Source organism: Nelumbo nucifera, chromosome 5 (assembly GCF_055504915.1).
Source record: "Nelumbo nucifera cultivar China Antique chromosome 5, China Antique-T2T, whole genome shotgun sequence".
Lineage (NCBI taxonomy): Eukaryota > Viridiplantae > Streptophyta > Magnoliopsida > Proteales > Nelumbonaceae > Nelumbo > Nelumbo nucifera.
The window spans coordinates 31458099-31478510 of NC_142653.1; the positions used below are offsets into that span (position 1 = coordinate 31458099).

At 38.7% G+C, this 20412-nt stretch overlaps 1 protein-coding gene across 2 annotated transcripts in view; it reads right to left on the reverse strand.

Annotated features, from left to right (window-relative positions):
* Positions 1-20412, reverse strand: part of LOC104600003 (uncharacterized) — a 50688-nt gene that overhangs the window by 12763 nt on the left and 17513 nt on the right. For both annotated transcript variants that reach the window (XM_010262793.3, XM_010262792.3), the window contains 7 exons: positions 6725-6795; positions 6343-6537; positions 5702-5740; positions 4226-4333; positions 1212-1301; positions 970-1045; positions 25-121 (listed from right to left, as the gene is read on the reverse strand). In XM_010262793.3, coding sequence (XP_010261095.1) covers positions 25-121; positions 970-1045; positions 1212-1301; positions 4226-4333; positions 5702-5740; positions 6343-6537; positions 6725-6795 — 676 coding nt within the window. The remainder of the gene's footprint in view (positions 1-24; positions 122-969; positions 1046-1211; positions 1302-4225; positions 4334-5701; positions 5741-6342; positions 6538-6724; positions 6796-20412) is intronic.

Genomic DNA, 20412 nt, shown 5'->3' on the forward strand with positions numbered 1-20412 from the left:
GTTTAAAAGTAAGGGAGTTATTACCTTTCACGGGGCACATTTAACCTTTCCCCCTTTACTAAAGGAAGAATACAGGTTGACAAGTAGTGATTTCTAGCCCAACCAATGACTTTCTCAGCTTCTGCATAACACACGACAAAGGTGAATACAGATTTACATGATTCATATAAAAGTAATAAAACACTTAAATTTCAAGGATGAGATTCATATGGTTAACGCCTTAACAGATAAATAAGATAATCACTGTTCACCAACTTGCTTTAGTTCGCTATAGAACTAAGACAATGAGGAGATTTTCCACATCTAGCATCAGATTTTTTCCAATAATAACCTCAGCAAGTTGAAGAATATAGTGGGGCTCCAAAGCAGGAAGAAATAAAATGGTAGTATCAAATTGTTGGTTTGTGGAGGTGGTAGACCTCAGATAGAGGAGAGAAATCCAAGGAGAACTGGAAGAAAAAGTTATAGCGTTGCAAGATGGAACCATTCTCCTTGGAATATTAGAAACGAGCAGAGGATCTATTTGATAAGTTGTTTGGGAGATCCACTTCCAAACAATATGACCTGTTTTCTGTGGTATGGAGAAGTACATCAAAGTTTATAATAATTAGAGTAACAATTTGTAACCATTCTCTGAATCCTTATGTTCATTTGTCAGAATTACCCCTCATATCCTTACTTAGCCATTTTGCCCTTTATTTGTTATTAAGGACTAGGATTGGATTTTTGGGAAACCATTCTGGAGAGTCCCAAGCATTTTATTTGGCTTTCCCTTGTCTCCTACTGGATCCCCTCTCCCCCATCAGGTGTATCTACCATATTTTATCAACATCATCATCTAAGCTTTGTCCCAACCCATACTATTCCAAAAAAGCACCATTGTTTTGTCAGCAATCAAGTTCAAGAAACTTAAAAGATGAAGTACATAAATCCAAAACATGAAGAAGCGACGGCCACTTAGTTTCTTACTCTGCTTTGTCAGGATAATACCATCAGTATTTACATGTAAAAGGTCCATGCACAATAGCTCATGCTCCTCTAGAACCTGCATTTCACAATTAGTCAAGAAATAAACCCAAAAGATAAGTTCATAAGTTAAACCTAGAAACAGATTTTGGGATAAAAGGTATCCATAAATCTATGTAACAAGTAGAATATAAAGATTAACATTTACTTGCCAATCAACTGAATGCTAAGAAGCATCTCCTTACCTGATGTAACTCATATAAATTACTCCGTGAGATCACAATTCTCCTGTCCTCTTCAATCTGTTTATTGAATGTTCTCAGGAGTTCCTCTTCCTAAAAAGTATAAACAGATGTGAACAGTAAATTTAATGTATAAACAACTTAGAAGCATATCTCACATATTAACGAAGTTACAGTAGAAGAATGAGAGGTGGAAATTAGCTGTCATCTCTAGTTTGCAAAAGAAACACAAACATATCATGTCTGCTCATCTTTATCCTCATTCATTTGAATCTTTATAACTTACCCATGTTCTTTTGGTTTCCAGGATTCCCAGGTAAGTAACAGAATGACATTTTTACCCATAAAAAGCTAATTTAAAAATGGGACAAGTTGTTCCATTATGTCTTATAAAATTTCCCCCCAAGTGGGAAAGTTGCTTACCCACAGGGTAAGTTTTACCCGAGGAAGCGGAGCTTATTTTACCATGGGGCCCATTAGTAAATGCAAAAAGAACATTGTAAAATTGGTCAATGGGAAAAAGATACCCATTGACCAAGTTTCCCAAGCTTATTTACCGGTAAACGAATGGGGCCTTTGTTGTTTCCTTCGATAGCAATAATGTTTAAACTTAGAATTCAGCATTTGGTAAAAATTTCAGTCAACCAAACAAATACGAACCATTTCAGGAAAGCTTCCAAAATTTGTGGAATACTAGAACATTGTTGAGACGTCTTTAATAACAGAAAGGCTCCCCAAAACTAGCAAAAAAAGGATACATTTAACAAGCACAGCCCAAAGAGCTAATACTTCCTTACAATTATTCATGTCCCTCAAGAAGACACCCATCAAGAACACCAAAACTCATGCCCATCAAGAGGGATTACCTATTCTGGAAGAAAAAAAAAAAAAAAAAAAAAAAAAACAGAGCACTCAACAAAAGAGACAACCAAGAACTTTGAGCAAACCTCAAGCACATGCATTAATCTCCCTTCACCAAGCCACACACAAAAACACAGACCCCTGTAGGCAGTCAGAACCAACATGCTCCCAGAAGTAAAACCTTGATGTTGGCACTTGAATCAGTTGCCTCTTGTCCCTACAGATGGACTAGTGTTTTCTCAACACCCCCTACATCCATTCAATTCCTTTTTGCCTTATTGTTTGATTGTTTCCTACTTTTTCATCAGAAAACTCCATTTACTTTCACCAAAGCTAGAGGAGTATCCAACCCTCTAACATTTACATTTTTTATAGGAAACGGTAACTTTCATTAGATAATTAAAAAGATTACAGGCTTACCACCCACAAAAAAGGATGGACAAAGAAAATCAAAAACTTACAAACAGGCCCAAAACAAAGCCTCCCTAGTAACTCCTTGCTTAGCTAAAGTGTCAGTCATTCCATTTGCTGACCTTCTTGCCCAATTAAAGTGCACCCCAAACTCCCTTGCTAAGCTAATAATCTCTCTTAGAGGCTGTCTAAGAGACCACATTCCCAGGTTTCCAGTTTGCATCCACCCTATTACCAGCTTGGAGTCTCCTTCCACTTCTAATTGCTGCATGCCCCATTGCTTTGCCAATTTCAAACCTTGAAGTAAGGCCATTACTTCTGCCCTTAATGAATCTCCCACCCTAATTGGGCCCGAGTAAAGGACCCTCTAACATTTACATTCAGAATCACCTCTATATTTGTATTGTTAAGAAATGCATGTAACCCAATATCCAGCCTTGATGATATGGATGAGAAGCTCAAACGAAGTCCCCTTGTTCCTCCCCTAACCTTTATTCATGGAAAAGTTTTGACCACAAGGCTTAGCCGTGTGTTCAAGCTAGTCAATTTTTCATGGACTGAGCATTAATTAAAAATTATAGATGACTATTATCAAGTGAGCAAAGTTCAATACAAGGTTAGGCTAATTGAACATGTGGATAATTCTACCACAACATTCCTCTACATGGCACTTTACAGGTAAGGTCATGTAAGACTCTTGCTTGACCCAATTAGAAAACATTTTTCCAGTGTATCAGGGTGGCATTTTTAGTAATTATCCATATTGCAAGGATAATTACATACTGAGATAAGCCATGATATTATAGAATTGGAAAATGAAAGAAAGATGGTGGGTAAGATTGAAAACAGAATCAAGGTATCTGACCAAAAAAGTGACCATCTTGTCATTCCTTATATAGTTATAGATACTGGAGCAAATCTTACAATGCTTGGTTTTTACCACATTCTAAGTGGTGCTAACACTAAAAAGGCACAAAACTTAAATAAACCATCAATTCTTAATATATTGGATGGGATGCCATACTCTCATCATTCTTGGATGGGACTCATTATCCATAGAATCCATATAATAAGAAATTGTTGTTCCTGTCACTCTTCCATTCTTTTATTATATGCATCTAGGTATCTTAGGTTGCTGTTATATAAACATCTGATTTTCAACAAATTTTAGAATTTTGCTTAAAACTAGCTTATAAACTAGTGCTTTGACATCATATAAATGAATAAGGAAATCCATGATACAGTTATTGATCAAAAGAAAGGAAATCAGTAATATAGTGTATCAGCATATATGTTGGTACATGTCCACTCATGAAGAACAACTTGTCTTGTAAAACAGTAAATGTTAGATGATCTCCTAATTCCCTATAGTCAAGCCAATAATGCACAAATGACCTTGCAAAAATAAGACATAAGAATCCCAAAATAATCCAAAATACAACCAACAAAAATTACACCGACAAAAAAAGTGTATGCCCTCACATTACTTGGAAATAAAATTAAAGCAATAAGTTCATTGGCTTAAATAATTGTAACATCCATTCAGTTGGTCTCAGTTTCCTTGGTAAGGAAAAAGAACCAAATAAACCAAAAATATTAATGCATTCATAACTGAACAGCATAAAACTAGATGCCACTCAAACATGCTAACTAGCTCTACCATAGGGGAAATAACACACAAGAAAACGTGCAAAAAGTAATAGCATTCCCTGAATAGATTTATAAAGGTAGTGTAGAACATTAACCTTTGGTGGATGAACACAGAGAACATTACTGAAGAGTTTATATAATTCATAATCTTGTGATCTCTTTGTAGCTTTCAATCCTTCTGTAAGTCGCTTCAACGAGAGAGGCTGTCAAATTAAATTTGATTATATACTTGTCAAAACATAAAACAAAACACCATGACATTAAAAACATGCACAATTGCACGGATGACAAATAATTAAAATAATTCAGCTGGTAATGAGGCATGACAGCAATTTCTCTAATTAAGCATTAGATGTAACACATAATAATAGTAGTAGAACAGATAAATAATTTCAATCAAATATGTATGGGCATGTAAACAAATATAACATGAACATTATACTGGATGGCATGTGTAATGCAAGAACAATCATTAATAAGCAGCACTTTGCTAATCCTTTATATTATTCAGGTCTTTCAACTATGATACCGGAAAGATATGCTATCGGAAAAGCTTACAGCCAATCAGCTGTATCACAAAAGAGGTGATCAATCAGGTGGTATTAATCAAAATTCACAGGGGGTGCTTTGATTAGTCAAAGCTTTTCTGGTACCATGTCTTTCTGGTATCGAAGATTTTCCCTAAATTAGACAGCACAAATAAAGCACTGTAACAATAAAAAAGCAAGCAATAACACTAGATCAGGTAATGCAGGGTAGACATGCAAAAAAAAAAAAAGAAATACAACCTAGGAATCAGCACATAACACCTAGTCGAAAGAATCAGCAAATCAAGAAAATTTGGCATCAAAAATAAACAAAAAAGAACAAAGGCGAAGTTGTATTCCAATTCTCACAGCCCTTTTCTAAGCAGCAACAAAGACTTATTTCCTTAATTTTTTTGAAGGACTTATTTCCTTAATTAAGGAATGTTAATCACTCTACAGATCATGCCTATAGTTTGACTGACACCAAAACTGACTAAAACTCAGTTCCTTTTTTAAGCAGCAACATGGACCCTCCAGCTAATGCCTATAGTTTGACTGACATCAAAACTCACTAAAACTCCTAAACAATCTCTAAAGATTTGCTTTTTGGCACATTACAAGTTTTACACCAATTTGTAATAAGGAAACAAGTTCTAAAACCACTACAAATCTAATTTAAAAACTCAAAAAAACAGAAATCCCATAAAGGATTTGTTGGTCTCATAAGTTGTAGGTTGACCAGAACTTTCACAATTCAAGTGTATTGGGATATATAAGCAATTAATAAAAATGATTAGCAAAGCTTTGTTTTAGTCCATCCTTCCAAGAAGTTAAAAATAATTTTTTTTTGAGTTGTTCCAAATCTTAATATCATTATATCTTGTCTCCCTTATCCCCATTAGTACAACCCCTCAATCAGGATTGAACAGTTAAAGCATATCAATACTGCTTATGCTCTTTTAATTAAATATCCTTTTTTTTCCATTTCAAAGTCATGATAAAAGACATCAATACAGAATTACTCTAGAGGTCAGAAAGAATTACCAGTTTACCAAGCCGACCAAAGTTAGGGAGTATCATTGTCTGCCAACCATCATAAAGGAGAAGTGTTAAAAACAGGCATCCAACACCACAAAATAACAGAACAAATTCATGTGCACACACGTGGGACATTGGAAATTCAGGACCATATAAAACTAAATTTTGAAGGGTGCAGCATTGGAAATTCAGGACTATCAAGTGTAGTGGGAGTAATAAGAAACAAGCAAGGCAACATCCTAGCTATTTACTTGGGACTGATTGGTCAAGGAGACTCCACAAGAGCTGAATTATTATCTGTTGTACCACGAAAAGAAGAAACAGGAAAAGAAGCTGACACATTATGAGGGGGATAAGACAGATAGCAAGGGAGCTGGAGTTATTGTTCAATTGGGTATCATGATCGACAAACAATTTGGCTGACACCTTGGCCGAACAAGGGTTAACCATGGATACACCATTTTGAGCTCACTTGCAACTACATATTTGGATTAGGTGGCAGGTTGCCAGCCTATATACATGGGATGTGCAACATATTGTATATAAACCTAATTTATTATTACCTCGATAAAAATTGTTGTTATCCATAAAATAAGGAGCATATTTTGGTACTTATGCATTACTCATGAAAACATTTTGAATCTTACAAATTTCTCTTTCTCCTTCGACCCTGTTTCAGCATTGTTTTGCCCACAAATCAAAACAATAGGTCCTGATAGTTGGTCAAACATTTCCTCCACTCTATGGATAAATTCTTTACGTTTAGACTTGGGAACTGCCCTTGAGAGCCACTGAGAAGAATCTGGAAAATAAACAATTATAGGTTGCAATGATGGCAAAACCTGCATATAACATATAAACAATTTTCCAAGTCTCAAGAACATTTCTTTAAGAAAAGGCATCAGAGTATAATAGTATGAACCAGAAAAGCCTACCCGACATTAGAAGATGAAAACAATTATATTTATAACTTGCAGATTAAACCAGACAATCTACCCTCATCTTAAATAAGATTGCCAAGGCACTAACCTCACACAATGCATCCATTGCTATGTACCAGTCATCTGCCTGAGCATCGAGATCATGTTCAATGTCCTGAACTGTAAATAGCAAAACCTGATGAGAATTCTCAGAACTCAACAGAAACATACTATATTAAAACAGTAACCAACTATCTGAACTATGGGTGGCAAAAAAAAAATAATATCAAATTGTTTTACCTTAATAGAATGTGTATCACCAAGCTCTAGATAGTTTAGCAGATTTTGATAGTTAGATGTTCTAAAGATCTCTAAACAGTCAAACAGTAGGAGGAACTACGAATAAAATATATGGGAGCCAAAGTTCCATTTTATGTTTGTCCTTATAGACAAATAAAGAAGGGCATTCGGTACGTTTTGCTGCCTATGAATATTTTTTAACTAATGTAGATTATAATTAGCATAAAACCATTTTTCTCTGGAGCAAACAGGGAGTCAGGGACTATTTGTACAGAACTACCTTCTTAGAGAGATCCAACTGTATTAAAGTAATTATTATTTTTTGTCTACCTTTCTTGGTGATAAACAAAAAATAAAAAAATATTGAAACAAATGAAGGTAAAAAGTGACAAGATATCACCCACAACAAAGGATAAGGTGAACTTACAACCCAATGAACCAAAGCCCTCCAAACCCCTTTGAATACAAAATAACTTGCTATCAAAAACCAAACCCCTCCACGGGTCCATCAGTCCATGTTTTCCATGTTTCCTCACTCTTGGACATGAATAGATATCAACACTCTTGCTATCGAAAACCAAACCCCTCGAAGGATCTAAAGCTTGCTCCCTACACCACCCAAAAAACAACCCTAACAATAGCCCTCTACCAATCAAAAACTCTGTATTAGAACTTTCCTCACTCTTGCTCCCTACGCCAACAATTTGCTCAAATGGACGTCAGTTCCCACAATCTTTTCCAAGTTCACATTTTTTCTATTTTTCTAACTTGACCAACAATCACTGTCATAACCTCCTCTCTAATCACAACATCTTCAATGTGAGCTTCAGAAATAGTATCATTCTTCAAACATTCTTGATCCTTTTTTTACCAATAACTCTGAAGTGATTTCATTAATTAGAAAAATTATGGATACAACAAAAAGTTGTGAAAGAAACCAACTTTAGAAGTTGACCCAAGACAGAATTACAAATGTGCCCAAAACATACGTGTTCTTTGAACCCCCTGCTTTGCTAAGCTGTCAGCCAAACTGTTGGCTGATCCCCTCACCCATCCCACCTGGATTGTCATGTCCCTTGACAACCATTTAAATCTTCGGAATTCATTCTTCAGCTGCCATGTCACCCCTTCCCCTTTCTGCAACCATTTTATCACAGTTTTTGAGTCTCCCTCGATGATCAATCTATTAATGCCCAACTCTTTAGCCTTCTCAACCCCATATGCTGCGGCCAGAAACTCTGACCTTGCCACATCACCTTGCTCCACAGGACCGGAGTACAGAGCAATGATGTTTCTATCTTCATCTCTGCAGAGAACCCCACTGCTGTGGTCCCCACTGTGTTTGTATGGCAGCATAGCATATTTTTGTTAGTTATGTCAGTGTTAGTTGGTAGTTATTTCAGTTTGTTGTTACAGCTTGCTATTTCAGCTTTATTATTAGTTTATTTTCCATGTAAGCAATAAGGGCAATTCAGCCCTTTTACAATTAGTCAACATATATAAATATTAAGAGTGGGTCGGCAGATCAATAGATCAACCCTCTCTCTCTTTTCTAAATCCCTTTGTGTGCTTCTTCTTTTCTCCCTCTCTTCTTCTTCTTCTCTTCTGAAATTTCTCCTTTTTTCTTTCGAATTCAAGACTGATTGTAGTCTTGATCGACTACTTGGTATCAGAGCAAGGATTAGGGCTTCTCATGTGAGTCTGATCCAGCCAACCACATGAGAGTTGCCTAGGGCTGGAAGATTAAGAGGATCCTTTTTCGGCTGATTCTTGGAGGTTATCAGAGACTGTAGCAGCTGTCCAAAGAGTGGATTGTATTCTTGATAATCAGGAAGAATCAGAGGAAGATAAAGAGTCCAAGATCAGTTTCTTTATCAAGACTGAAGGTGGCAATCAGAATTTCTGTTCAAAACCTAAAACTGGTTGCAGAGAAGGAGGTCTTATGTTAGTCTAATTAGATTGACTACATGAGAATTTCCTAGGTTTAGAAGTTTTTCAACAAAGGAGGATCGGCTGATTCTTGGAGGCTACTGGTAGTGTGCGGCTACTACTAAGAAGATTGTAGAAGGCTGGGAGAGTTCCAATAGTTAGGAAGAATTAGAGAAGGATTCGGATCCCCAAGATTAGGGTTCTGCATCAGACAGAAGGTGGCGGCCAGAGATTTTCTTTCATAAAGTAAGTTCTTTTTGCTTGAGAATAACCTTGAAAGAATCATCTTGGTCTATTCTGAGAGGTACGGCTGGAAATTTTTTTCTTTTTCCTTCTAGGGTTTTGAGAGAAAACCCTAAAATTCAGAATTGTTGTTGGTTTCAAATCAGATTTTGAACTGGTTTCATACAGAATTCTGTTTTCTTTATTCTTTGGAAGACCTAGGTCGGCTGTTATCAGTTGTTTGGGTGTTGTTTTATATTACAGTAGCTTCAAAAGTTTTTTTATTGTTAATTCTTAACCAAGAATGGAGTTCAAGAATCAAGGGGAAGGTGTTTTGGGGACTAGCAATTCTGGTAACATGTCTAAGAATGCCTTTCAGATTACAACTATGAAGTTTGATGGATCCAACTACTTAGAATGGGCTCAATCGGCCATGATGGCCATTGGGGGTAGACGAAAGCTCAGCTACTTGTTGGGAGATGTGAAAGAACCAACTAAGGAGGACCAAACGTATACCAAATGGGTTCAGGAGAACTATTTGGTTATGACATGGCTGTGCAACTCTATGCAGCCACATATCAGCTGGAACTATTTGTGGGCAAAAACAGCCAAGGAAATCTAGGATGTCATGAAAGAGACTTACTCCCAACCCCTTAATGTTGCTAGGGCCTATGAATTGAAGTGTGAGGTTAATAACCTTAAGCAAGGAGAGAAACCAATCTCGGTTTACTTCTCTACTTTGAAATCTTTGTGGCATGAAATTGACCACCTAGAAACACTTGAGTGGGAAAGTCAGAATGAGGCACAGACTCATAGAAAGCAAGTTGAAACTAATAGGGTTTTTGAATTCCTAGCTGGTCTGAATCCTGACTATGATATTGTGAGACAGCAAATACTAACAAGGGACAGTGTGACTTTATCTCAAGCCTACTCCTTGGTGCATAGTGAAGAGACTAGGAGAAAGGTTATGATGCAGCATCAGCCCTTCCCACCAGCCTTGGCAGCAGTTAAACGTACGGAGAGGGATATAAAGAAGGAAGATAAGCGAGATCTAGTGTGTGAACATTGCAAGAAACCTAAGCATACTAAAGACACATGCTAGAAGTTGCACCCTCATCTAGTTCCAGCAAAACTGAGGAACAAAAGGGGTAATGCTCATATGGATGATAATATCGATTCTACATCCTCATCGGGCACAAAAGGCACACCTCTAGACACCTTAGCTGCTGTCCGGGCTGCCCTAACTCAGTTGGAAAAGGAAGTTGGGAATTCAGCTCAATCATCTCAACCATCATCAGCTAATCCCACATCAACCTTTGCTCATTCAGGTACTCGGGTCTCAGCTTACCATGCTTCAACTCCAGGTAACACTAAACATTGCTGGGTAATAGACTCAGGTGCATCTGACCATATGACTACCTTGCCATCACTGTTCACTACCTATCACTTATCTTCTGGTAGAGATAAAGTGTCCATTGCTGATGGTTCCCTTGTTCCCATTTCTGGCAAGGGAGACATCAAGTTGTCTAATATCATTTCCTTATCTTCAATTCTGCATGTTCCTAAGCTTGATACTAACTTGCTTTCAGTCAGTAGTATTACAAAACATCAGAATTGTTCGGTAACTTTTTTCCCTGACCGATGTATTTTTTAGGACTTGGAGACAAGGAAGGTGATTGGGACTGGCCGTGAGACGATAGAGATCTATCTGCTTGGAGAGAGTTTTCATTGGGAAGATCGTGAAGATAGGAAGTCTTTTGTTTCTCAGTTTGTTAGTCAGGTTATGCTTTGGCATAACCGATTAGGTCATTTATCCTTTCGGTCTTTAAAGAGTTTGTTTCCAAATTTGTTTGAGTATGTTCAGATGTCAAATTTGAGATGTGAGAGTTATGAGCTTGCAAAGCATTGTAGAACATCTTATTCCTTGAGTAATAAAAGAAGTAGCAATTCTTTTGATGTTGTGCACACCGATGTTTGGGGCCCGTATCACATCCCTTCTATGGGGGGATACAAATATTTCTTGTTGTTTGTTGATGACTATACCCGTTTTCTTGGGTTTACCTTATGCGTTCTCGAGATGAGGTTCCTGCTCTGACCCAGATCTTTCATCAGATGATTTTAACCCAGTCTGGGGTCAAAATCAAAATCTTCAGATCCGATAATGCAAAAAAATGTTTTACCAAGCCATTAGCCTCTTATCTGCTTGATCATGGGATTATTCACCAAAGTACTTGTCCTTATACACCACAGCAGAATGGGGTTGCTGAGAGGAAGAATAGGCACATATTGGAGGTGGCTAGAAGCATTATGTGTAACTCCAATGTACCTATCCGTTTCTAAGGCGATGTTATTCTTACAGTAGTGTATCTCATTAATCGAGTTCCTTCACGGGTTCTTGACATGAAGCCTCCCTTCACCCTTCTATACCCTGATAAAGAATTGTTTATTGTTCCCCTTAAAACCCTTGGTTGCATTTGCTTTGTTCAGATTCTTAGACCTCATCGTTCCAAATTTTCCTAAGGCCTCCAAATGCATTTTTCTCGGTTATGCCAAACTCAAAAGGGTTATTGCTGCTATGAACATACTTCTTGGAGGAGATTTGTCTCGCTAGATGTTACTTTCTTTGATGAGGTACCCTATTACCCTAGGGTTTCTCCTCAGAGGGAGAGTAGTGAGAGTGGGGTTAACTCATCAGAAGTTCCTTTACCTGTTCCATTGAGTGATGAGGGATGTAATGGGGAGGGTTGTCAGAGGTGTCAGGATTTGAGAGTCTATCACAGGCGGTGGAGGCAAGTTGATTTTGGTCATCAGCAGTCCAGGCCAGCCCCAGTTCCTTCTGCGGATCCAGATCCAGGTACCACAATCCCTTTATCAGATCCAGGTCCCCCTAAGATACCTTCCACTGTTGCTACTTTACCTCCTTTGGATGACCTTGACCTCCCCATTGCAGTCCGTAAAGGCAAACGGCGTTGCACCACATCCACAACTCACTGCATTTCCCAGTTTCTGTCCTATGATCGCCTGTCCCCCTCTTACAGGTCCTTTCTCACATCCATTGTTGATATTCCTATTCCCAGAACAGTGCAAGAAGCCTTGTCAGTTCCTGAGTGGAAAGATGCAATGAAGGTTGAAATTGATGCCCTTCTAAGGAATAATACTTGGGAGCTAGTTGACCAGCCTAAAGGAAAGAAACCAGTTGGATGTAGATGGGTATTTACTGTGAAACATAATGTTGATGGTTCCATTGAAAGGCACAAGGCCCGGTTAGTTGCAAAGGGATTTACTCAGACTTATGGTATAGACTACTTGGAGACTTTTGCTCCAATAGCAAAGATGACCACTATTCGAGTTTTGCTATCCTTGTAGCCAGTTATTCTTGGCCCTTGTTCCAGATGGATGTTAAAAATGCCTTCCTCAATGGAGACTTATAAGAAGAAGTCTACATGTAGTTACCTCCTAGATTTTATGATGCAGAGACAGGTAAGAAGGTTTACCGGTTGAATAAAGCCTTGTATGGACTAAAGCAGTCCCCCAGAGCTTGGTTTGATAGATTCAAACAAACCCTTGAAAAATTCGGCTATGTATAGGCCCAGTCAGACCATACATTGTTCATTAAAAGAGTGGACTCTTCCTTGACTTTGCTTGCTGTACATGTGGATGATATTGTAGTGACAGGAAATGATAACAGTGAGATTGAGTCTCTTAAACAACTCCTTCATCAAGAGTTTGAGGTGAAAGATCTGGGAGAGCTACGATACTTCTTGGGTATTGAGGTTGCTAGATCTAAACTTGGGATTTTTATTTCTCAAAGGAAGTATGTTCTAGATATATTGGAAGAAACTAGAAAGTTGGGTGTTAAGCCTGCAGATACACCTATTGAATAGAATCACAAGATCAGTGAGAGGGTGGAGAGCCTCTTGAAGACAAAGTTATATTCCAACGATTGGTTGGAAAACTCCTCTAACTTTGTCTCACACGACCGGACATCAATTATGCAGTCAGCGTTGTCAGTCAATATATGCACTCTCCTAGAACTACTGACCTCCTTGCAATTGAGAGAATATTAGCATACTTGAAGAGATGTCCAGGTAGAGGTATATTATTCAAGAATAATGATCACATGAAGATAGATGCTTATACAGATGTTGATTGGGCTGGGAGTGTTGATGACAGAACGTTTACCTCTGGATATTGTGCCTTTGTAGGAGGTAACCTTGTCTCCTGAAGGAGTAAGAAACAAAGTGTTGTTTCTCGTTCTAGTGCTGAAGCTGAATATAGATCTATGGCTAATGGTGTGGCTGAAATCCTATAGCTGAAGTCATTATTTGAGGAGTTGGGTATTGCTTATGAGAAGCCCTTAATGTTGTATTGTGATAATCAGACTGCTATTAATATAGTTCATAATCCGGTACAGCGTGACAGAACTAAGCATATCGAAGTCGACCGACATTTTGTCAAAGAAAAGGGTTTCGTCTCAAGAAGTGTGTCTCCCATATATCACCTCCAGCATGCAGCTCGCAGATCTTCTCACCAAGGTTGTTCCAAGGAAGAAGTTAGAGGCAGACCTATGCAAGTTGGGAATGACAAATATCTATTCCCAACTTGAGGGGTAGTGTAGAGAACACTAATGTGGACCCCACTGTTGTGGTCCCCACTGTGTTTGTATGGCAGCATAGCATATTTTTGTTAGTTATGTCAGTGTTGGTAGTTATTTCAGTTTGTTGTTACAGCTTGTTATTCCAGCTTTATTATTAGTTTATTTGCCATGTAAGCAATAAGGGCAATTCAGCCCTTTTACAATTAGTCAACATATATAAATATTAAGAGTGGGTCGGCAGATCAATAGATCAACCCTCTCTCTCTTTTCTAAATCCCTTCGTATGCTTCTTCTTTTCTCCCTCTCTTCTTCTTCTCTTCTGAAATTTCTCCTTTTTTTCTTTCGAATTCAAGACTGATTGTAGTCTTGATCGACTACTATCTCTAATGGCCCCCCTAATGCCTGAGGGGCTTGGATTACCCACACAACTCCCATCAAAGTTCAGCTTCTTCCAGCCATTTATTGGAGGAGACCATGCCTCAAAAATATGTTGTCTTGTAGATGAAGAGGCAGCAATAAGTCCCCAAACCCTAAAGAAGTCTTCGACCTTAAAAACTAAAAACATCTTCAAGCTTTTTTGCCCACTGTGCCACCCTCAATGTTATTGTTTCAACCAAGGCTTCCTTACATTTTTCTTTCCTTCACATATTCTTGCATTTCTTTCCTCCCAAACAGTCCAAAGTAGTGCTTCTCTAGTACATCTCCATAGGATCTTACCCCTCCTTTTCGTGCCACACTGCCACTAATGCCAATAGGGCTGAATAAACCTTCCAAATTGGCAGGAGAAGACCACATGCACCCAAAAAGGAAGGTAAACAAATTCCAAGTAAAACTGACCAAAGGACAAGATATTAGAAGATGGACAGCAGTCTCACCATTCATCTTACACAGGACACACCAGTTGGGGGACAAACACCAAATTGGTCATTTTCTTTGAAGTACATCAAAAGTATTAATACAACCATGAAATACTTCCCAACAAAAAGCACTGATTTTAGGGGGAATGGGAGAGCACCTAATTTCTTCAACTGGGAAAGGATGAGGAGGAGGTGCAACCAACGAGTGTAGAAAGGATTTACAAGAAAACAACCTGTCAGAATTAGGACCCCAAATCCTAGAATCTGAACTACCTTCTCCCAAGAACACTCAGTCTAGCAAGCCTAACGGCTCGAACACTACAAAAAGTTCAGACCCTCTAAGGTTCTTGTTAAAGCCAAAGTTCCAATTCAACCTCCTCCCTATTCATTCTAAACTTGGTTTTCATCCTCTTTCTCTTATACATCCTCTTGAATTTTCCACTTGGATCTGCTCCAAAGAGACCATCTTTCAATCAAGAAAAGATCTTAGTAAAATGAATTAACTGGCCAGAGTTTGAACCCTTCAACTTTTTTGGGTTCAACGGAATTTTGACCTCAGTCCTAACTTCTCTTACCAAGCCTTTCCTTTCTACTTCTGTCTTCTTCCCAACCAAATCTTTTCCCAATCTCCCAACTACAACTTCTATAACAATTTCCTCAGACCTTTCCTCAAAGCCAACCACCTCCTCATTCATATCTTTACCAAAATCCTTCTCATTAGAGATATCTTTCCTCACCAAAACCTCACTGCCAACATCTTTGGATGTCTCTTTTAACTAAACCAGTTGTTTCGTTGAATTCTTCCAAAGGTTCACCATCTCTTGGTAGTTTTTGCTGGGAAGCATTTCTAGAAAGAATCAACACTGGGGAGACTAGTTTCCATCTACTGGTGTCTTGCCAATTTGCAAAATCTATTTGGGAGTGGGCTTTCTCTTTGTTTGGGTGTACTTGGAATCCTCCATCAAATATGCAAAGTCTTTTTGCTTCTTTTTTCAAGTGCCGTATAAAAACGGGGAGGACTATGTGGAGAGGACTGAGGGCAGCACTCTGGTGGTCTTTATGGGAAGAAAGAAACTCCAGGATTTTCTCTGAAAAAGAGAGAAGTGCTGAAGATCTGAGGGCCCTGATCCATATAAGGGTTGTACAGTGGATGAAATCCCTAGAGCTATTCACAGACTTTACAGTGGATGGCATGCTAAGGAAGTGGGGCGAGATTGCAAGTTGTACCCAGACTAAAGCAGTAATGAGTGTGTCTTGGACTCCCCCACTGGCGAGCTTCATAAAACTAAACTTTTATGGAAGTAGCAAAGAGAACCCTGAACAATCAGGGATTGGGGGTGTTTTTAGGGACGAGAATGGGATTGTTTCTGCCATGTTCTCAAGCCCAATTGGAGTGGGTGACTCCCTTAGAGCTGAGATCCAAGCAGTCGTGGAAGGAGTCCAGAAAGCTAAGGAGATGAACCTCAGAAAACTGATAATAGAAGGGGACTCGGAGGTGGTGGTAGGGTGGCTGAATAAAGACGATAGTGGTTTATAGAGATATAGCAATATGAGAAGGAAATTCAGATGGCTGGTTCGAGAAATGGAAGTTAAAATCAGTTGGGTAAAAAGATCAACTAATTCTTTTGCTGATGGGTTGGCTAAACAAAGAGTGGACAAGGAGTCAATGTTATGGGCACAGTTGTAATTTAATTCTGTTTTCTCCTTTTTTCCTTTTCTCTTTCTCTCTTTTTCAATTCTTGGGGCTCAAGATGAAGTTGGAAGATAAGAAAGTTTGTCTTCCTCTTTGTAATTCCCATTGTGATAATTAATGAACTATGTTATTGATCCAAAAAAAAAAAAAACTAACAAATTGCTCCCCAATTGTTTCTGTGCACTCCTCCTCTGTCTCAAATAAGTTCACTAAGTCATACAAAACCACAGTTTGCTCCCCCCTCCATTCCAACAACTGCACACCCGCTTTCACAACTTTGAGAATCTTTTAAGAAAACCTTTCCGACTTTACGAAAATTCAGGTTTCTCTCACAAGTATTGCCAACATATTTTGTTAGTACCTTATGAGGGTGCAAAAACCAATGTTAGAACACCTGCGGGAGATACAACAGATTTTAGAATTACAACAGGTTACGGGTCTTCACCAAGGTGCTTCATTTAGCCCTTATTCACACTAGTCATAGATGAATTGACTAAACATATTTTTTATGATAGATTTGAATTGGCTAAACATATCCGAGAGGAGGTTTCATGGTGCTTGATGTCTGCTGATGGCACAGTATTAATTGATGAAACTAACGAAGGATTAAATGCAAAATTAGGCTGGTGGATAACATTAGAAACAAGAAGTTTTTTTTTATCATCAAAGGAGACTTTTATTTGAAATTAGATTTAAGAAGTTTTACAACTTTGTGTATGGGACTAGAAGTCCCACACTATTACATATTTCTGTCCCTTTTACAATGCAGACCAAAACAATTGTTGCCTCAAAGCCCCTTGTTTAGCAAGATAATCAGCTAACCCATTTGAATTCTGCCTCTACCTCCCTTGCAACCTTTTCCACTTCCCTTTCACTTGTTTGAAAGTCCACGAAGTAGTTTTATTGTTGTTAGCCCAAGAGATGATCACCTTGGAATCCCTTTCAACCTCAATATGCCCCATTCATAGTTGCTTGGCTATCTTCAATCCTTGTAGCAATGCCATTACCTCAGCTTTTAGAGAGTTGCCCATGCCAATAGATCTAGAGAATAATGCTAATATTCTCCTTTCAGAATTTCTGATTACTCCCCCAATACTTGGCAATCCCAGATTTCCGAATGAACTTCCATCAAAATTCAGTTTAATTCTGTTACCATCCGGAGGTTTCCTTTCCGTCCTTACTCTCTCTTTCACTCTTTAAGATTGTACTACTTCTCTCCAGGATCTTATAAGGTCTGTGACTGAGAACTCTTGGAAGATATGCAAAGAGCTTACCCAATGGGCTACTTTAACTTTGATTGTGTCAATCACCTCCTCTGTGGTTCTACTCTTTTCTAAGAATATTCTGTTATTCCTTTCTTCCCATATCACCCAACAAATAGCTGCCTTTGTAGCTTTCCACATAACCTTCCCTCTTTTCTTTGATTGCCTCAAAAAGTCTCGGTTAAAAAGACCTGCCACATCTTGAGGGGAAACCCACCTGCAACCAAAGAGAAGACAAAAAGAATCCCAAACATAATGCATAAAAGAACAAGATAAAAATAGATGTGTCAAGGTCTCACCACTTTCCTTACAAAGGGAGTACATGTGAGGAGAAAGGCAAGCAAAAGGCCTTCTTTTTTGCAGCATATCACAAGTATTAACCTTGCCAAGGAAATTTTCCCAACGGAAGGCTTGAATTTTTGGGGGGATAGGCTTACTCCAAATTTCTTTTACAGGGAAGTCCCCAGCCGGGTTGCTAGGTGAGGCAAGAACATTAAAGAAAGAGGAACAAAAGAAGAGGCCATCTGCGGAGCCTTTCCAAATTCTGGAATCTTCCAAGGACGGGTCCAAAAGAACTTGTCCTAGAAGATCCAGCAAGTGAATCAAAGATGCACATTCATTTTCCCAAAGGCCCCTTCTGAAACTCAAATTCCAATTGACCCCACTCGGGCCAGGATTACACAAAAGACTTATTGTTTTCCCTTTGAAGTTTGACAAAGTGTATAGGTCAAGAAAGAAGTCTTTGAGTGAACTATTTCCCACCCAAAGATCTTCCCAAAAACGAACTTTATTGCCTTGGCCCACATCAAACCAAATGTAATTAAGGAAAGTTGGGTAAATTTCATAAATAGCTTTCCAAGGAGAACAATAGGATACATGAGGGGCGACTTTTGCATCCCAACCATTCCCATCCAAACCATGAATACTCACAATGACTTTGTGCCATAGCCTATCTCTCTCAAAAGGGAACCTCCACAACCATTTCCCTAACAGAGTTGTGTTCCTAAGTGAATATTTCCTATTCGCAAACCCCCTTTATCCTTGGGCTTTCTAACTTGATCCCAATTAATCAGGTGATCCTTACTCTCTTCTCCTGGGTCCCAAAGGAAACCTCTCATGTATTTTTCTAACCTCCTTGCCACTTTGTAGGGTATTCTAAAGGTTGAGAGGAAGTAAACAGGGAGGTTTGCCAACGTGGCTCTGATCAGTGTTATCCTTCCACCAAGAGAGATGTAATTCCTCCTCCATAGAGCTAGCTTCCTAGAAAATCTTTCGATGACTAGCTTCCAAAAATTTCTAACCTAGGATTACCACCTAAAGGTAACCCCAAATAGCTAGTTGGCCAACTTCTAATCTCACACCCCAAAATCTCTGCGAATCTATTAAGTTTCTCTTCCTCTAGATTGATCCCTACAATGCCTGTTTTGGTCCAATTAATCCTTAAACTTGTTATCCCCACAAAGTTATCCAATAGCCTCTTTAGATTAACCACACCTTCCTCGTTACCTCCCTCACAAAAGAAGATTGTGTCATCTGCAAATTGGAGGTGGGTAACAACCTCTTGATTTCTACCTATCCTCCACCCCATAAACAAACCTTGAGAGTCGGCTTTCGCCACCAATCTACTTAACACCTCAGCCACTACAGTGAAGAGAAAGGGAGATAAGGGGTCTCGTTGCCTAACTCCTCTCTCAGCCGGAAAGAAATCCCTCGCTACTCCATTAATAAGAATTGAATAATGGGCAGAATTTAGACATCCTCTGATCCACAATCTCCACTTGGTTCCAAAGCCCAACATTTCTAACATTTGAAGTAGCACTTCCCAATTAACCATATCATAAGCTTTCTCTAGGTCCACCTTACACACCAACCCTTTTCCTCTACCCTTTCTTTTTTCCGCAACACACTCATTGGCTACTAGGATTTGATCCACAATCTTCCTACCTTCCACAAAGGCACCTTGGAATGGTGAGATGATCGATGGAAGCACTTTCTTGATCCTTTCTGAGAGAACCTTTGCAATAATTTTATATATACTCCCAACATGACTAATTGGCTTATAGCCTTTAGGGGTTTTGGCCTCCCCGCTTTTCGGGATTAAAGTGATAAAAGTGGCATTCACCCCTCGAGGCACCTCTCCTTTGAGAAAGAATTCATTGAACACTTCCAAAATATCATTTTTCAGCCAATCCCAACATTCTTGATAAAAGGCCATTGAAAATCCATCCGGTCCAGAGGCTTTTGATCTATCCATGGAGAAGATTGCATTCTTAATTTCTTCCAAAGTGAGGTTCCTCTCTAAAGACAAAGACTATTCTTCTGAGAGACTATCCCCTTCCATTTTTGGTAGTTCTGTTGTCACCCCACTTGAGCTTGTGAAGATTTCTTTGAAGTAGTTCACAAAGATCCTTGTGATCTCCTAGCTCTCTCTTACTTCCTAACCCCCCCCCTCCACACTGAAGATCAAATTTCTCTTTCTCCTTCCATTTGCAATTGCATGGAAAAACTTCGTATTACTATCTCCTTCAACAATCCATTGACACCTTGACTTTTGTCTCCAACAAATTTCCTCCTTTCTTAAAATCTCTTCCCATTCTTGCTTGATTTTCCATCAATCCTCTCTCTCTTCTTCTTGTTAAACTTCTGCTAGCCTCTTTCTTGTCAAGCTCCTCAATCTTCCTCATTATATTGTCTTTTATTTCTTCTACCCTCCCAAAATGCTCTTTGTTCCACTCTTTTATTATCCTTTTATCCTCTTTAATTTCCATGCAAAGCTTAACAATTTCATACTCCCCAAAGGTCTGAGTTCCTACCACCAATCCTTCAGTCTGGTTTTAAATCAGTGATCCTCAAACCACATGTTTTCGAATCTGAATGGAGACGGGCCTCCCCTGGAATTTCCTTATCAATTGAGATGGGGCAATGATCTGAGGTAAC